The sequence below is a fragment of the Protopterus annectens genome, chromosome 1.part2 (assembly GCF_019279795.1).
Source record: "Protopterus annectens isolate FY-2018-M chromosome 1.part2, PAN1.0, whole genome shotgun sequence".
NCBI lineage: Eukaryota > Metazoa > Chordata > Ceratodontiformes > Protopteridae > Protopterus > Protopterus annectens.
Window position 1 is genome coordinate 485501679 of NC_056727.1, and position 15586 is coordinate 485517264.

The 15586-nt window shown below is 41.7% G+C and overlaps 1 protein-coding gene across 1 annotated transcript in view; it reads left to right on the forward strand.

Annotated features, from left to right (window-relative positions):
* The window catches only part of ANAPC1 (anaphase promoting complex subunit 1), a 3613296-nt gene that overhangs the window by 1231845 nt on the left and 2365865 nt on the right, over nucleotides 1-15586 (forward strand). Inside the window, exon 12 of the mRNA XM_044060160.1 lies at nucleotides 11729-11866. Coding sequence (XP_043916095.1) covers nucleotides 11729-11866 — 138 coding nt within the window. The remainder of the gene's footprint in view (nucleotides 1-11728; nucleotides 11867-15586) is intronic.

The window sequence follows — 15586 nt, forward strand, 5'->3', positions numbered from 1 at the left end:
TTAATATCACCCTATGGGTCCTTCTCCTGTGGATTAGCATTCTTTCACTCTTTATTTTCCTCCCTAGGCAATTAACATTCCATGATCTTATCTCAACATCCATCTAATTTAACATTATCTGTCCCTTCTGTTATTCAGCTTTCCCCTATGAAGTTAACCTTTATTACATCCTTCAGATATCCTATGACTCTTTTTCAACCTTGGGATTATTCATTCCCGATCATGCCTTTAACATTTGCATATCCCTCCCACCCCCTTTAATGACAACTCCCTAGTGCAGCTGATCATAGTCAGCTTCCATCCACAAAGCCTTCTCACCTCTGTGTGTTATGGTTGTCCAGTCAACCATTTTCCCTGCTTGTAACCATGATGATGCTCTTGTTAATACCATCATCCACTGTCTCCACCTTTAATCATCTTATTTTCCCTTTAATCCTCTTCCTATCACATTCTGTCTGTAGCTATCAGTGCCTTTCCATTTTGTCATGGAGTTGTTTTGTTACCCTGTCCTCTGGCCCTTCCCTCTTCCTCCTCACACAAAACCATAACATTATCAGTTATCTTCACACCTATCCTGCCTCGTCCCCTTCATTACATCACTCCCCAGTATGGGGAATTATGACCGTCTTCTTCTCCTGCCGTACCAGGTTTTCCACCGGACTACCAAGGAATACCACTCCCTTCTCTGTATGTACTATCAATTTTAGTTCCAACCTATTCCTTTGTGTGGATTCTCTGACTCCAACCATCCACTTGTTCTTCCCCATTTTGAATCACTCCTGGCCCGACATTCTCATTGGAACAGATTGCATGGCCTGTTTTGTGTCCATTAGAAAACTACACACACAACCTTTTCTCCTAGCTTCCATTGTCGCTGAGTTTGTTTTAATTAATGATCCCACCCTACTGCTTATTGCTTCTATAACTTTCTTCATTTTGTTGGGATGTGATCATGCACGACGTAATACACTATCTTACTTTGACATCTTAGAGCATGTTTTCTGATTAGCTCAGATATCTTCCCATCCCTCTTGGCTTCTTCACAATTTCTAGCTTTCCCTAACAGATACCTGTAAAATAAAAAAAAAATGCAAGCACTTAGCTGCATGCTATTAATGTAGCAGTTTCACCCTGGAGGCTCTACAGTCTTCATTTCCATGATTTATACACTTAGGTCCATAAGTAGGTACTAGGCTAAGTAAGCCTAGCCAACAAGGTTCCCTAGCTTACGCCACCCAAGAAAGTTAATTTCCTGTGTCCCTGTTGAGCAGAGCCATAGAAGTGACAAGATTTTTCTTGGAGTGCTAATGAGGAACTTTGCTTGACATAGATGGGTAGCTTGTTCCAGATTATAGGAAGTCTCTGTGACAGGAATCTATCCCTCCAGCATGTCCTGTTTATTGGGGTGACAAGGTTTAGGTCCCTAGAGCGTGTAGCTCGGAGGGATTGGGATTTCTTTAGGTGTAGCATGTCCAACAGCTCTGGGTTTAACATGTTTATATGTTAGGCAGAGATCTCCTCGGAGTAGGTGATTTGCTATAGAGTAAAGCTGGATGTTTTTGAGACGGTCAGTGTAGGGCATCTGTTTGAGGCCAGTAATCCTCTTTGTGAGGTACTTCTGTGGCCTTTCCAGCTGCTGCAGATGTCTTCTGAGGTACATTCCAAAAAGGGCATTGTACTCTATAATGGGTCTAATGAGTGTCGAGTAGAGGGGAACAATGACCTCTTTTTTCCTGAATGAGAACCCTTTTCTGATGAGGTGTGCCACATAGAATGATTTCCTGACTACTGTGGCGATGTGATTATCAAAGGAGAGACTACTGTCCCAAGGTCTCCTATCACACATTTGGCATTAAGTAGACTGCCGTTTATGTGGTAGTTCATGGGTACAGAGTTTTTACCAAAGGGGATGACGATGTACTTTTTGGCATTGAGCTTGAGGCCATGCCTCTGACACCATGCATCTGCCTCATTGAGGCCCTTCTGTAGGATGTCCACATCATTTGTGGACTTGACTATGGCTCCTAGTTTGCAGTCTTCTGCGAACTTCGTTAGCCAGTGGCCTTCTGTGTTAGCCTATACTTCAGAGAAGTAGATACCAAACAGGAGAGGTCCCAGGACTGAACCCTGTGGTACTCCACTTGTCACTGGTTTGAAGTCACATTTGGAATTTGCAACTTTTACAGTGTGGGTTCTATCAGTGAGCCAGTTGGCAACCCATCTTGTGACGTAGGAATTTATACCTAGTTTAGTGAGTTTAGCTATAATTCCAGAATGGGGGATGGTGCTGAAAGCCTTGGCGAGGTCAAGATAGGCTGTGTGAACCACCTTACCCTCGTCTATGGCTTTGGTGACTGCCTCAAGATGACAACATGTTATCATTCATAATAATGGGATATCAGTATGCCTCACTTGTCACTTTCCTGGTCAACCACATAGTGTTCCCATGACTAAAGCTTCTCCCCCTGGCAGCTCACACTCACTCTGGTTCCCTCCCCAAACTACCTACAATCTGAAGTAACATTAGCAACCTACCTTATACTTCAGAGTAAGGTCGGCTAGCATCTCCTCCTCTGCAAGTCTGCAACCGATTGATTTATACTTTAATCCATAACATACTCTACCCATTTCTCGTCTAATATTATTCATTCCCACATGAACTCGCCATGTTTGTGACCCAGCTATGCCTATGTGCAGTTGACGTGCATCTTATAAAATTCCTCTTGTGCTCCTCCCCCATTCTCTATTTCACCTTCCATTATTAATTTAGAATAAAGGGATTAACAGTGTCTTAGTCAAACTCTACTCTACTTGGCATAGGGCTTACCCAGCTGTACCGTAACGGTCAAAGATATCTTTTCCTACCGGAAAGAGGGGAAAAAATTTTTTTTAACCCCTTCCCCATAGTGATTCATCTTTCTTACTGTTATTAAATCCATGCATCTCCAACAAACTGTACTTAGAGAATTTTTCAGCAAAACAAAAAGAAGAAAAATTACTCAAAGAAAGAAAATATCCCAGCAGTCTGTACTGAATGATTCACTGTAACCATGTTTAACCCTCATTTCAAATTTCCCCATCCAGCACTAGATGGGTGCAAGTCATACCTTTCCTTTTATATGTATTGCTTACAGCATCTTTTTTTTTTAAACAGTATAGTCAGTTTATGTCCTGTGTGTTCTTGTCACAGTAAAGTCTGTGCTTATTCCTTTTAACAGCATTTCCCAACCTCCACTTGTTTTAAATGATACCCTGTTATACAAGTTGCTGTCCACAAAAATGTGATTTATCATGATTTATCTTTACTTCAAAAGGTTGTCCCTTCCATCACTCCAATATTAAAAGTCCCAGTCTTATTCTATTACACTTACATTGTCCTTCTACTGGTGTGATGCTATTTTATTTTCTGCCCCTCATTATTTCCAATCTTTTTTTGAACTTTTGCTGCCTCTTGAAGAGAGAGAAGTAACCCCTCCACCTATATGTGTTAACCTGCTTCTCCTTTGTAAGTCTGTTGCCACAACAGTGGACCTATAGTTAGCAGGCTTATTCAGATATTCCATGACTATTTGAAGGTTGGTAAAAGTTTTTGCTGCTCCCCAAACAAATATCCTTATCAAGATCATATACACCAATCACTTTCTAAAACCCTTTTCTTTGCATGCTTTCATTACTGGGATAAAGGCATTTCTTTTTTGCCCTTGATACAGACTAGTAATCTTGATCCTCATTGTACAACTCTCACTAACTTTGAAAGATTTCCTGGGATTCCATAGCTTGTTCACTGTTTTTTCTTTCAGTTGATATGTCTAGAACGGTGATCAGTCTTGGTCTGTTTGATAGCTCTGTCTCCAGGAGCCATGCAGTCCTATGTGCCCTTTTTGTTTTAACTTCTGCAGAAATGCCAGTCCATTTCACAAGCAACTCTCATATTGTAGTCACGTAGTCTCTCCCTTCATATTTTTGGCAGTCCAGTTATTTTAATATTTTTCCTTCTTGTCATGTCTTCCAATATCAATAGACTTCATATCCAGACAGTCCAGTCTCTTCCACTGCATCGGCTCTCACCTTCAATTTTTCATTTTCGGACATAAGATCTTGTATCACAGTGACATGCATATTTAAACCTTCTAGTACCTTCACCAGTTTCTTCTCATGTGTCCTCAAATTCTCCATCAAGATTTATTTAACCTCTTTGATCTCCTGCCAGATTACCTCCTGTGAGACTTGTTCAGTTGTGCCCTATCCATTTCTTCTGTCGATCATGAAGCTTCCGAATCTTTACTGTCTTTTGGATTTCATTTTCTATTTTTGATTCATTCAACCTGCAACTACTTGTAATTAAGTACTTCTTTATGTTATGAGGATTGGTCAGTATCTCTTCACTTTCTTCATGGAGCCAAGTGGAGTTTGCCCTCACTAACATGACGCCATACCAGAAGTCATGGCTGTGGTTGCTTCATTTTGAGACCCAGATCAAATGTTTTCTTTGAGTTCTTGAGTGAGATGGTGTATTTATTATGCAAGCATTTTCCTCTCCATATGCAAGCATTTTATACTATATATCTTGAAGTATCACCATAAAAGAAAATAATGGGCAGTTTGAGTTGTGTTTGTTGCAAACTACCACAGTCAATATGTTTATTTGGGTGTATTTATTTCTTGCATAAATTTTCCACTTCTGACACCAGATTACCACTGTAATATAGTCAGTGATAGAGTTTTCTAATGAACTGTATAATGCAAATAAGTCTCTGGTCACTATCCAAAATGAACTTCATGGTCTTAGTGGTAACCAGCTTTACTAAGCTTGGAGCAAATGCAGATGTTCTTCGTGTTTCACTGTTGCAGTCATTACATTTGGGTAATCCTGCTGGCAGGTTGCCCTCAGCCGGCCTGAATTCCAAAGTCTTGGGTCCTACGTCGGCCGCTGTCGCCCCTTCCCTGACGTCAGGTCGTCAGGGATATAAAAGAAGTGGCCGACGCCATTTTCTTTAGTCTTTCTTAATGTGCGGTGCCCAAAGCAGAAGCAGATCGCAAGTGCCGGTCGGCCGACTCCTGAGATTTTCGTGTTAGAGTTTCAGATCCGAAGTCTTCAATAAAGCTAAGTACCTCATTGGGGAAACTTTTTCCTTGCTCCAGACCGATGTCAGAAAAAGTTAATTGTATTTCTTGTGGGAAGCAAATACCTCATAAGGATTTTCATTCTTACTGTATTCCTTGCCTAGGCCCTGATCACAACGTTTCTGGTTGTCAGTTCTGTGTTAGATTTAACCAACGCACTATTAAGCGTCGGTATGATTTTGCTTTAAACTATTTTGGACACAGGTTTAATTATCCAGAAATGTCATCGGATAGCCATCCGACTACCGGAGTTCACAAAATACGTAAAGAAAAGGAAAGAGATAGACAACTGAGGCCCAAAACCGACAAAGCTTCTCCTAAGCCAGTCACTGGTTTGCCGGTCCTCAGTGAGGTGCTTTCGCAGCTCCTGATGCCCGCTACTTTAGAGTCACAGGCCGCTACTGACTCCCACGTGGAGTCGGCCATGCCACTGGAAACTCAAGGTATTGGAGCCTTGGATATTATCCCTTCAGATGAGTCCAGAACTGCTGAGCAAGCACCGGCTACTGAGGGTGTATTCATACCTAAACATCTTTACATCAAACCTACTTCAGCTTCAAAGGCAAAGACTAGAGTACCTTCCAAAGCAAAGAAACAAACTCAAGAGCCACGTGGTCAGGCCTCTATGCCCAAAAAACAGATGCTCAAAATGGCCGAAGACTTGATTACCTTGATCAGGGGTTCCCATCCCCCTCCTGATAAGAGGACTAGGCAAGAGTCTGACTATGAATCTTCAGATCAGGTTTCTATTTCTTCTGATTCCTCTTCTGATCAGGAATATTCTCTTCCCCCTATGAGGATTCTGATGCTGAAGAATCTATACCTTCAGCTTCTCCTCCAGAGGGCTATTCTTTTGGGGAAACATTACATACCATGAGGGAGCATTTCCACTGGGAGAGCCAAGATTTTTCAGAATCTAAAATTAGGCTCAGGGATTTCCTTTTACTACCTCACCACAAGCCACTAGCCATCCCACCTGTGTTAGACATTGTAGATGATGTGTTCTCGGAATCTAGTCTTACCCCTGTCTCCTTACTTCCAGCTCCTGTTAAGCCTGACAGATATTACAGGGTTCCTGATTCTCATAAATTCCTTTTTAAAAATCCTGCAGCAGACCCAGAAACTATTTCTCAGGGTCCCCAATGGAGTTAAGGCTTCCGCTGCAAAAAACCCTACCCCCTCTGACAAATTTTCTAGGGCACTGGATAGATGGGGGAAAAAGGTTTACACATCTGCTACCTTGGCTATAAGGGCCTTAAACTGTCAGTTTCATATGCTCAAATATCAGCAACATGTCATGGTATTGCTTAAACAGAAAATGTGTTAAACCCTGAATGTGCAGAAAACAAGGAAATGCAGAATTTATTGCATGCAGCTGAACAAGTTGGAAAGCATATTTTGCAATGTAGTTTTGATTCTTTAGAGGCCTCCTGCAGGGGCGCAGTTACAGGTTCTGTAATTAGGAGGCATGCTTGGTTAAAGGAACAAAATCGGCCTGATCATGTTAAAGTTAAATTATTAGATGCACCTTTACAACGTGATACTTTGTTTGGAGTTAAGGCAGAAGAGGTGTTAAAGAAAATGGAGGACAAAGCTAAATCTATGCAAACGGTCAAAGATTTTTTACAAGTACAGCCACCTAGATTTAGTAGACACTGGCCAACAAAGAATTGGTCCTTTCCTGTGTCAGACAGACCTCAAAGGGGAAGATCCAGACGCCCTAGGGGCAAACCCCAGGCACAAGGCTCATATCGCTCAAAGCAATGGGGGGCTTCTACCTCCAAAGTTGGAGAAGACAAATCACAACCATACAGGAAACAGTCCCAATGACTTCCCCCTGCCTGCACCAAGCACTTATCTCCTGGCAGCACCCTTAGGGGGAAAATTAACACTTTTTTTCACAAAATTGGCACATTATAACCCAGGACAAATGGGTCCTAAATATCGTGTCACAAGGCTACAAGTTCCATTTGCATACCCTGCCAAAGGCAAACGGCTGGCCAGATCTGCCAAAAAAATCAATGGGCAGGGGCACAAAAACAAGTCTCATCCCTCATGGACATGGGGCCCATTAAACCAGTACCAGAGCAAGAGCAAGGACACGGACTTTACTCAAGAATGTTCTTGGTACCCAGAAAGGACAAGGCCTGGAGGTCAATACTCAACCTATCTATTTTGAACACATTCCTGGATATACCAAAATTCAAGATGTTGACTTTGCAGCAGCTTCTACCCATGCTGGGCAAGAACGCTTGGCTTGTGACTTTAGATTTTGAAAGAGGCATACCTGCATGTCCCAATCAGACAAATATGCAGAAGATACCTCAGATTCAAGGCTGGATCAATGCACTACCAATTCTCTGCACTGCTCTTTGGCTTATCTACTGCGCCCAGGGTCTTTACAAAGTGCCTGGCACCAGTAATTGCATTCTGCAGACAGAGGAATACAAATATATCCTTACTTGGACGATTGTCTAATTCAAGCAGAGAACAAGGACATTCTTCTACAGCATCTGGAGTTTGTGAAAAGACTTCTAATATGCCTAGGGTACACAATCAACGAAACAAAATCAAAACTAGTACCCTCTCAAGAGAGAATATTCCTGGGTGCAAGCTTAAATACAATGGCCCAGATGGCTTATCTCACGCCAGACAAACAAAGGCAACTGACTATCTATTTCAAAATGTTGGCAACAAAGGCCCAGTTATCTGCAAGAAAAATCCTGCAGGCCTTGGGCTTCATGGCATCCTGCATCCTACTAATTCCATATGCAAGACTGCATATGAGGAAACTTCAGTGGTACCTAAAAAGTGTTTGGACTCAACATTGCCACAGCCTGGAAATTATGATTACTCTCATTCCCTGCCTACAACAGGAGTTTTGATAGTGGGCAAAGGCTTGTCACCAAAACAAGGGACAGCCATTCACATTACCCCCAGCCAGGCAGACACTAACAATGGATACATCAGATTATGCCTGGGGGGCCCACAGGGCAGGAAGATGCATTTAGGGCTCATGGACCTCAAACCAAATGCATCTACATACCAAAAAGAAATGCTAGCAGTTCAAAATGCCCTGACAGCCTTCAAGGACCTACTTCACCCAGGACAGCTACTGATAAAGGCAGACAACACCACAGTCATGTGGTATATAAACAAGCAGGGGGGGCACACATTCTTACCCCCTTTACAGACTAGCCATGACTTTGTGGGACACTGCATTGACTTACCAAGTACATCTGCAGGCACAATTCCTGCCAGGAAGGAAAAATACTCTGGCAGATGAACTAAGCAGAAACCTCATGGATCCCCACGAGTGGCACCTGGATCCACAAGTTTTCAGCATGATAACAAGGAAATGGGGATGCTCGGACATAGACCTATTTGCCTCCCCTCACAGACAAGCATGGAAAGTGGACTCCCTATCTTTCAGCTGGGAAAAACGGAAAGTGGACGCCCTATCTTTCAGCTGGGAAAAACCTATCAGTATATGCATTTCCTCCTCTGCCTCTCCTCCCCGAGGTACGCCTAAAGGTCAGACAGGAGAAGCCAAAGATGATACTGATTGCCCCATACTGGCCTCGCCAGTACTGGTATCCAGTATTAAGGAGTTTGTCTCAATGCCCAGCTTGGACCTTACCTCAAATACCTCATCTACTGTCCCAGCAAAACAGTCAGATCCTGCACAGCCAACTCAGAACTTTAAATCTGACAGCATGGCGAATAATGTAGTCATACAAAACACACCTCTCAGTAAAGCTGTGATGGATGTCATTTTGGAAGCCAGAAGGCCTAGTACTAGAAAATCTTATGCTGAAAAATGGAAGAGATTCTGTGCTTGGAACCAGGCACAATGAACTGATACAGCTGTGCCAAATATTCCTCAAATTTTGCAATAGTTAACTGAGATGCTGGACAAAGGTCTATCTTTTTCATCTATTAAAATTCATGTCTCTGCCATTTCGGCTAATTACAATGTAGAGCCACCAATCTTTTCTCATCCCTTATTAAAACAGTACCTCAGAGGAGCCAAAAATTTAAGACCTCCAAGGAGATCACCATTGCCTGCATGGGACCTCAGCTATGTCTTGGAAAAACTCACCCTGCCTCCTTTTGAGCCAGCTGCTACTGCTGATATAAAGTTTTTATCTTGAAAAACAGCTCTGCTCCTAGCAATAACTTCTGCAGGACGAGTTTCAGAGCTACAGGCACTCATGGATGTGGAACCTTTTATCATTTTTTTATCCAGACAGGGTCTCTCTGAGAGCAAACCCAACATTTTTGCCTAAGGCAGTGTCCAGTGTAGCTCTCAACCAAAATATTCACCTGCCAACTTTTTATCCAAATCCACAGAACAAGGGGGAGAGAATTCTGCATTCATTGGACTTACACAGACAGCCTAGGTTCTACTTGGACAGAACCAAAGTTTTCAGAAAGACAGAGCAATTACTGGTGACATATCCTGCAGGATCACAAGGAAAGGCGATCTCAAAGCAGACTATTTCAAAGTGGATAGGCCACTGCTTTCGTTTCTGCTATGTACACCATGGCAAGCCAGTACCTAAGGGCATTAGGCCACACTCAACCAGAGCTGTAGCCTTTCTCAGGGGAGTACCTATCAAGGACATTTTAGAGGCTGCTACTTGGAGTTCAGTGCACACCTTCACAAAGCACCATCATCTGCCATTCTACTCTAAATCCAGGGCAGGCTTTGCCACTGCAGTTCTGCAGGGTCTCGTAGCCACTCCTAATGCTGTTTAGCTCTAGCCCCCCAACCTTAGCTTTGGGACTCTACCCAAATGTAATGACTGTAACAGTGAAACGCGAAGAACATAGTACAGTTGTGTACACTTACATAAATGTAGATGTTCGAGTGTATTCACTGTTGTAGTCCAGGTTACCCACCCACCATCCCCCTTTTTATTCTGATCTTTTATTCTGATCTTTCCTCTTTCTCTGATTTATACAACCTATGGGGGTGTATTTGCTTGTAGATGAAGGTAAATTTTATATTGGTGCATGTAATTATACTTAACTAAGTTATAGCAACCCTCTTGAGGGGCACCTGACATCTGGGGCAAGAAAAACTAAAGAAAATGGTGTTGGCCGCTTCTTTTATACCCCTGACGACCTGACGTTAGGGAAGGGGCAACAGCGGCTGACGCAGGACCCAAGACTTTGGAATTCAGGCCGGCTGAGGGCAACCTGCCAGCCGGATTACCCAAATGTAATGACTGCAACAGTGAATACACTCAACATCTACATTTATGGTAAGTGTACACAACTGTACTTTAATGAAAGCTTATTTCAAAGATGTGAACTTGGACTTTTTTTTTTTACATTTATACAAAAGTAAATGTATCTGCATTTTGTTCTTTGTGGAGTACTTTGCTGTTTTTCCAGAACTAGTGCATTTTATAAGTGAGCTGGTATTGCAGTTAGAATTTGGTTGCTTTCAATAAATGTTTCACTGCTGAAAGTTACACAATAACACAAGTAGCAGTGTTAAGGGTGCAACAGTTGCACACTTGCCTTTGGTACAGAAGGCTGTGGGTTCTATTCCCACACAAAGGTAATTCTATTAATGACAGTACAGTGCAGCATAAGGGGATTGCTGCACTCTTGAGTCTATCATTTTTTGGATGAGACATTAAACTGAGTACCCATCTGCTTGAGTTTCTGGTAGCTCAAGTGACTGTAAAGGATTCCATAGCACCTATCAAAATGAGTATAGGAAGATCCCCGATGCCTTGGCCAAATTTCCCCTAGTAGTATAAATGCCACCTCTGGTCTCCCCTGAAAAGAGGCTACTAGCCTAGTGGAGCTAACCCATTCAACAAAGGATAAATAAAATAAGTAACCATAAATAAACAAGTGCAACACTGTGATGTGTGGTAGTATTTATTGCCTTCTGTAAAGACGTTTGTGTTTGTAAATATTTCTCCTTCCTTCTAACCTCAGGTAATTAAGCCATTCCACTCACCCCTCCCCTTCCATGTCAGATTATTCCGCTGTTGGTCATCCTTTTATGTAGCAGAGGTGTGACGGCTGAGCAGCTGACTCTCATTTGTCCACTTAGTAGGGGTCAGGACTTTTTTATGTTGTCTTGCTATGTTCCCTACACTGGCATAAAGCTGCAGTGCCAGTAAATAGGTGCATGCATTCCCATTGTAGATGTTCTTCTGTATTCCCCTCCTACTGTACCAGTTAGATTCATTTCCCCATGCCACCTTCCAGGGGCCACCAGACAGTGCAAAAACTGCAACTTTTGTCACTGTGAGAAGTGAACTGGTTTGCTGCTGAAACTCTGCTGACCCTCTAGCACCTGAGCCATTATCAGAATTTAACAGCATTGTAGATTGGAAAGCTACATTTGCACCAGCATGCTTGTATATCTGAAAATTTGTTAGTTTTTGCTCTGGGAATGGATAACATCATGCTTTATTCATTACTAGATTGTGGTTTGATTTGTAGATATGTTTGTGCTTTTATGTTATGCATTTTTTCATATTCTTGAAATTAAAATGTTGCTGACTTTATGCTATGGAAGATTTAGTGTACTATGTGCAATAGCTTTGATTGATACTTGTGTCTTAATTTAAAGGTGGGAAAAATATTTATTCCGGGACTGCCAGCTCCCTCTCTAACGGTCTCACATTCTATGCCACGGCCAAGTACTCCCTTAGAAAACAACAGTACTCCAGCTAAGTCAGTGGTTCGACGCGCTATGCCGTTGGATGAGGTAAACTCTACTCTACTAGATTTGTATTCAATGCAAGTCGACTGTCATATATAAAGAAACTTATCTAGTTATTGTTTGTAATTTGTTTTATTGTGAAATTACAAATGTTTTTGTTCATTCTGTTTTACTTTGTTTTATAAGTTACACTTAGAATGTCAACAAGAACTGAAAATCTAATTATGAGCTAGAAGATACGATAACATCATCAAAATACATACAAATGTTATATTTTCTTGAACCCAGTACTCAATAATAGTTTGAAAATAGAGTTGATTATAATTCAAATGCCCTCACCCCTCAGAGCAGACTAAGGTAACCGAAGATCTATGGCACATACTAAGAATGCGAAGATGGTATAGGAACATCACTTAAGTGATTTGCTCAAAGTTGCACCTTTTGCAAACAGAAAATGTGACTCGCACCATTGACTATATTAAGAAGCTCATTAGCAACTCATAGCTATAAATGTCTTTATTAAACTGACATGCATTTCCAGAACCAGTCTTTTGTTTTCTTTGAAGACCTACTTTGTCATTGCCTGTACTGTCTTTGGGAGGACTGCATTATCATGCACGTGATTTGAGGATGGGCAGCAGACATTGTAGTCCATAAAGGCGGATCATGTGTTTTCTAGATGACCAGATGTGGATTTAAAATTACGAAAAATGTAAATGTAACCCATTGTACCAGTCCAGCCAGCATTCTTTATTGACCGAAATCCGCGTCTGTCAAGTATCCAAAGACATAAATCTTCATCACCAGTAAATTCTAGCAGGTTTAAAAAGAAACCATTTAATTCAGTCCCATGTAGAGTCTGTCCACCCCCATTACCTTCTGTTGTGACTTAAGCAGTCACCAATGCTGCTTCCATAGCTCTACTGACAAAAGTTGAGTTGGCTGTCTTTCCCACTGGATGAGAAGAAGTGTCTTTGCCTCTGTCTGTTATCCACCAAATTGTTATAAACCATTTATCACATGATAAAAATCTGAAATACTTATCATGAAGGTGACTTAACCTGCCTGCGTAACTTCTTATCTCCAGCCTCAAGTAGGAATTTCCCCATAGTTGTGACAGTAGAAATCCGTATAGGCATCGTAATATCTTTTGTAGTATATCAAGCTTGCACATCAGCAGACTTTGGATGTCATCTATTAAAGCAGAGCTGAACTCCACCTCAGACTCGTATCTTCAGCTTGCCCCAAAACACCCAATCCAGTGCTAGCATTTCAGCCTGGCCATCTGAACATGCTGAAGGAAGAAACATCTAGACTGCTTTGCAACTCTTAAGATGGATCAACAAGAAGGTCTTTCTGTTTCACTCTTAGTTCCCTGGTTAGAGCACTGTCAAGAAGTGAAGGAGATGGAAGGCTGACTTGTGAACACTCCTGGAGGTAAGGCCATCCACAAGACATCATTTTGGTCTCCATGTGCTGTGTTCCCCTCTGTTTATTAACAGAGGGTCAAGTTCATGCTTAGATTACACCTTTGTTGGCAGTGACGAGCTCTTGAAATATGTACTTGTCAGCAGCGTTCTTATGGGTTATTTCCAGATGTGTGAGTATCACCTTTCCCCCCACTGAAATGACCAGAGTACACCGACTATAAGGTTACTTTCAGTGACCTTTCCCTCAATTTCCCCAAATGAAGCTTGGTGGCTGTGCTTTAGGGCTTAGGGCTTTTCCCCTCTGGTTTCCCTCTGGGTATCGATTGCTTAGAGTTAAGTGAGTCCATCAAGACCTCCTGTGCTAAGGCTTGGCAGATCAGGACCTTAATGTCATACAGTTTGGCATATGGTATGTTCTCACCTCTTAATAGAGAGCATGGCTTGCAGCCCTGCTAGGTATAGTGCTAGACTTTCACATCTCCATGATGGCTTGGGCAAGTATGTCCATGTTTGGCAAGTATGTCCATGAGCACTAGTGCATCATCACATTGCTAAGTCCACTTACATCAGCCACATATAAGCTGCCTCCTCCAAGCCAGTGCTGAGGCAGGGAGAAATTCTTCATCATCTTCTGTCCCCTGAGAAGGGGACTGAAATATACAGACACTAAGACCACTTCTTGCTGTTGCTTTCTCATGGAGAGGCATACAGCCACCATCCTTTCCTCCAGACGTGTCATGGGGTAGCTTAGAAAAGAGGAAGTGGAGCTTTGGATCTTCCCTTTGATGGAGTCTTTGCTTCAAGGATGCAATTTTTGCAAATTAGTACCAATTGAAAAGTGGTTCTTTGGCTCCCTGGAAGGTTGATGTCATCTACAAGATGCAGGTGAATCTAGAGTGTGATGCTATCTAGCCAGCCTAGAACCAACTCCTGTGTGATTCCTTTTGTCCTGCATTGATTCCAGAGACCACAACAACTTGTCATTGTACCATATAGTAAGGAGATTGTAGCATTGGACAAGAGGATTAAGTTTTTGACAAGTTTAAGAACTAGTGGCCTTAAAGAATCTTGATTGTTATCCTGGATTGAAATTTTCATGTACCAAAGTATTCTTCCTAGTGACTTTTAAAGATGTGAAAGGACTAGCACTATATATTCATCATATTGATAAGTGCTGCAGTAGTCTTAGTTATATGGGTTTTATCCTGCCAAGGATATAACAGCCGGCCAGCTTCCAAAGTTTCAGGGCACCATCCACACTCGACTCGTTAGGCAGCTCAAGCTGAGCTACCTAAAAACACAGGTTTGAGCTACAAGCCTTTCAGAACTTTCCTGCCATTGAATAGAGAACTTTTCTGCATGCTTTCGGGGATAGACTGTCCGCTTGTGCTATTTCTTTGAAAGGCAGATAGATAGTATAATGTTCTTCATTCTTTTAAGTCATTATACATTCATCCCAAACCTGACCAAGGAGCTATAACTTTAGTTTATTCCCACTGATAAACATTTAGTTAATTCTAATCCTACACTTTCTGAGAAATTAAGAAAATGATTGATAAGTTTGGGGGAAAAAGTGTATGCTTGTTCAACTTTGATTTTAAGAATTTTGAGCTGTCAAGCTCATAAGTTAAAGCTTTTTCTAATTGTGAAAGTATGAGGAATGTGTTGTCTGCAGTTTCTTCTTGTGAGGAAAATCTGCTTTAAATATTTTAATTTCTTCCATTACATAGGCCACAGCTCCTTGTTTTAAATTGTATGTCTCAGTGTATACTTCTTCCAGGACTGTGGCCACTAGTAGTGTTTTGAGGAGGTTTACCTGGCTGTATTCTTACCTCCCAGATGTGAAAAATGAGATTTTTAAATTCTCTGGATAGCGATTTAGTTTTTCGTACCTCTGCTTCAGAGGTTATCAAAAAGTGTGATGAAGGGAATATCTTAGATATTTCAGCTCTTCCTTTCCAAATTTTCTAAAGAATTCTGTAACCCCTTCTTCAGTTTTGGCAAGAAAAAAAAAACAGCCTCCGCAAAATGCTAGTAAACAGATGTTTAAGAAGAATTGGCAAGGGGTTTCAAAAAAAAATACAGGAACCTCTTAAAACCCATTCAGAAAGTCTGGTTCTTCACTGTTCTCTTTGGCCACAGATAGTTTCAGACAAATGCGTTCTGAAGATTTTTCTTCAAGGTTGCAGATGGCAGTGGAAGGAAATTCCTCCTTTCCAGGGGTAATTCTTCATCCATCAGATCAGGCTCCTCTGTCTCCCCCTGTCCTTCAACACATGTTGCGTTAAGGAGTGATAGAGTCCATTTCTCCTTCCCAGGTTGGGGAAGTTTTTTT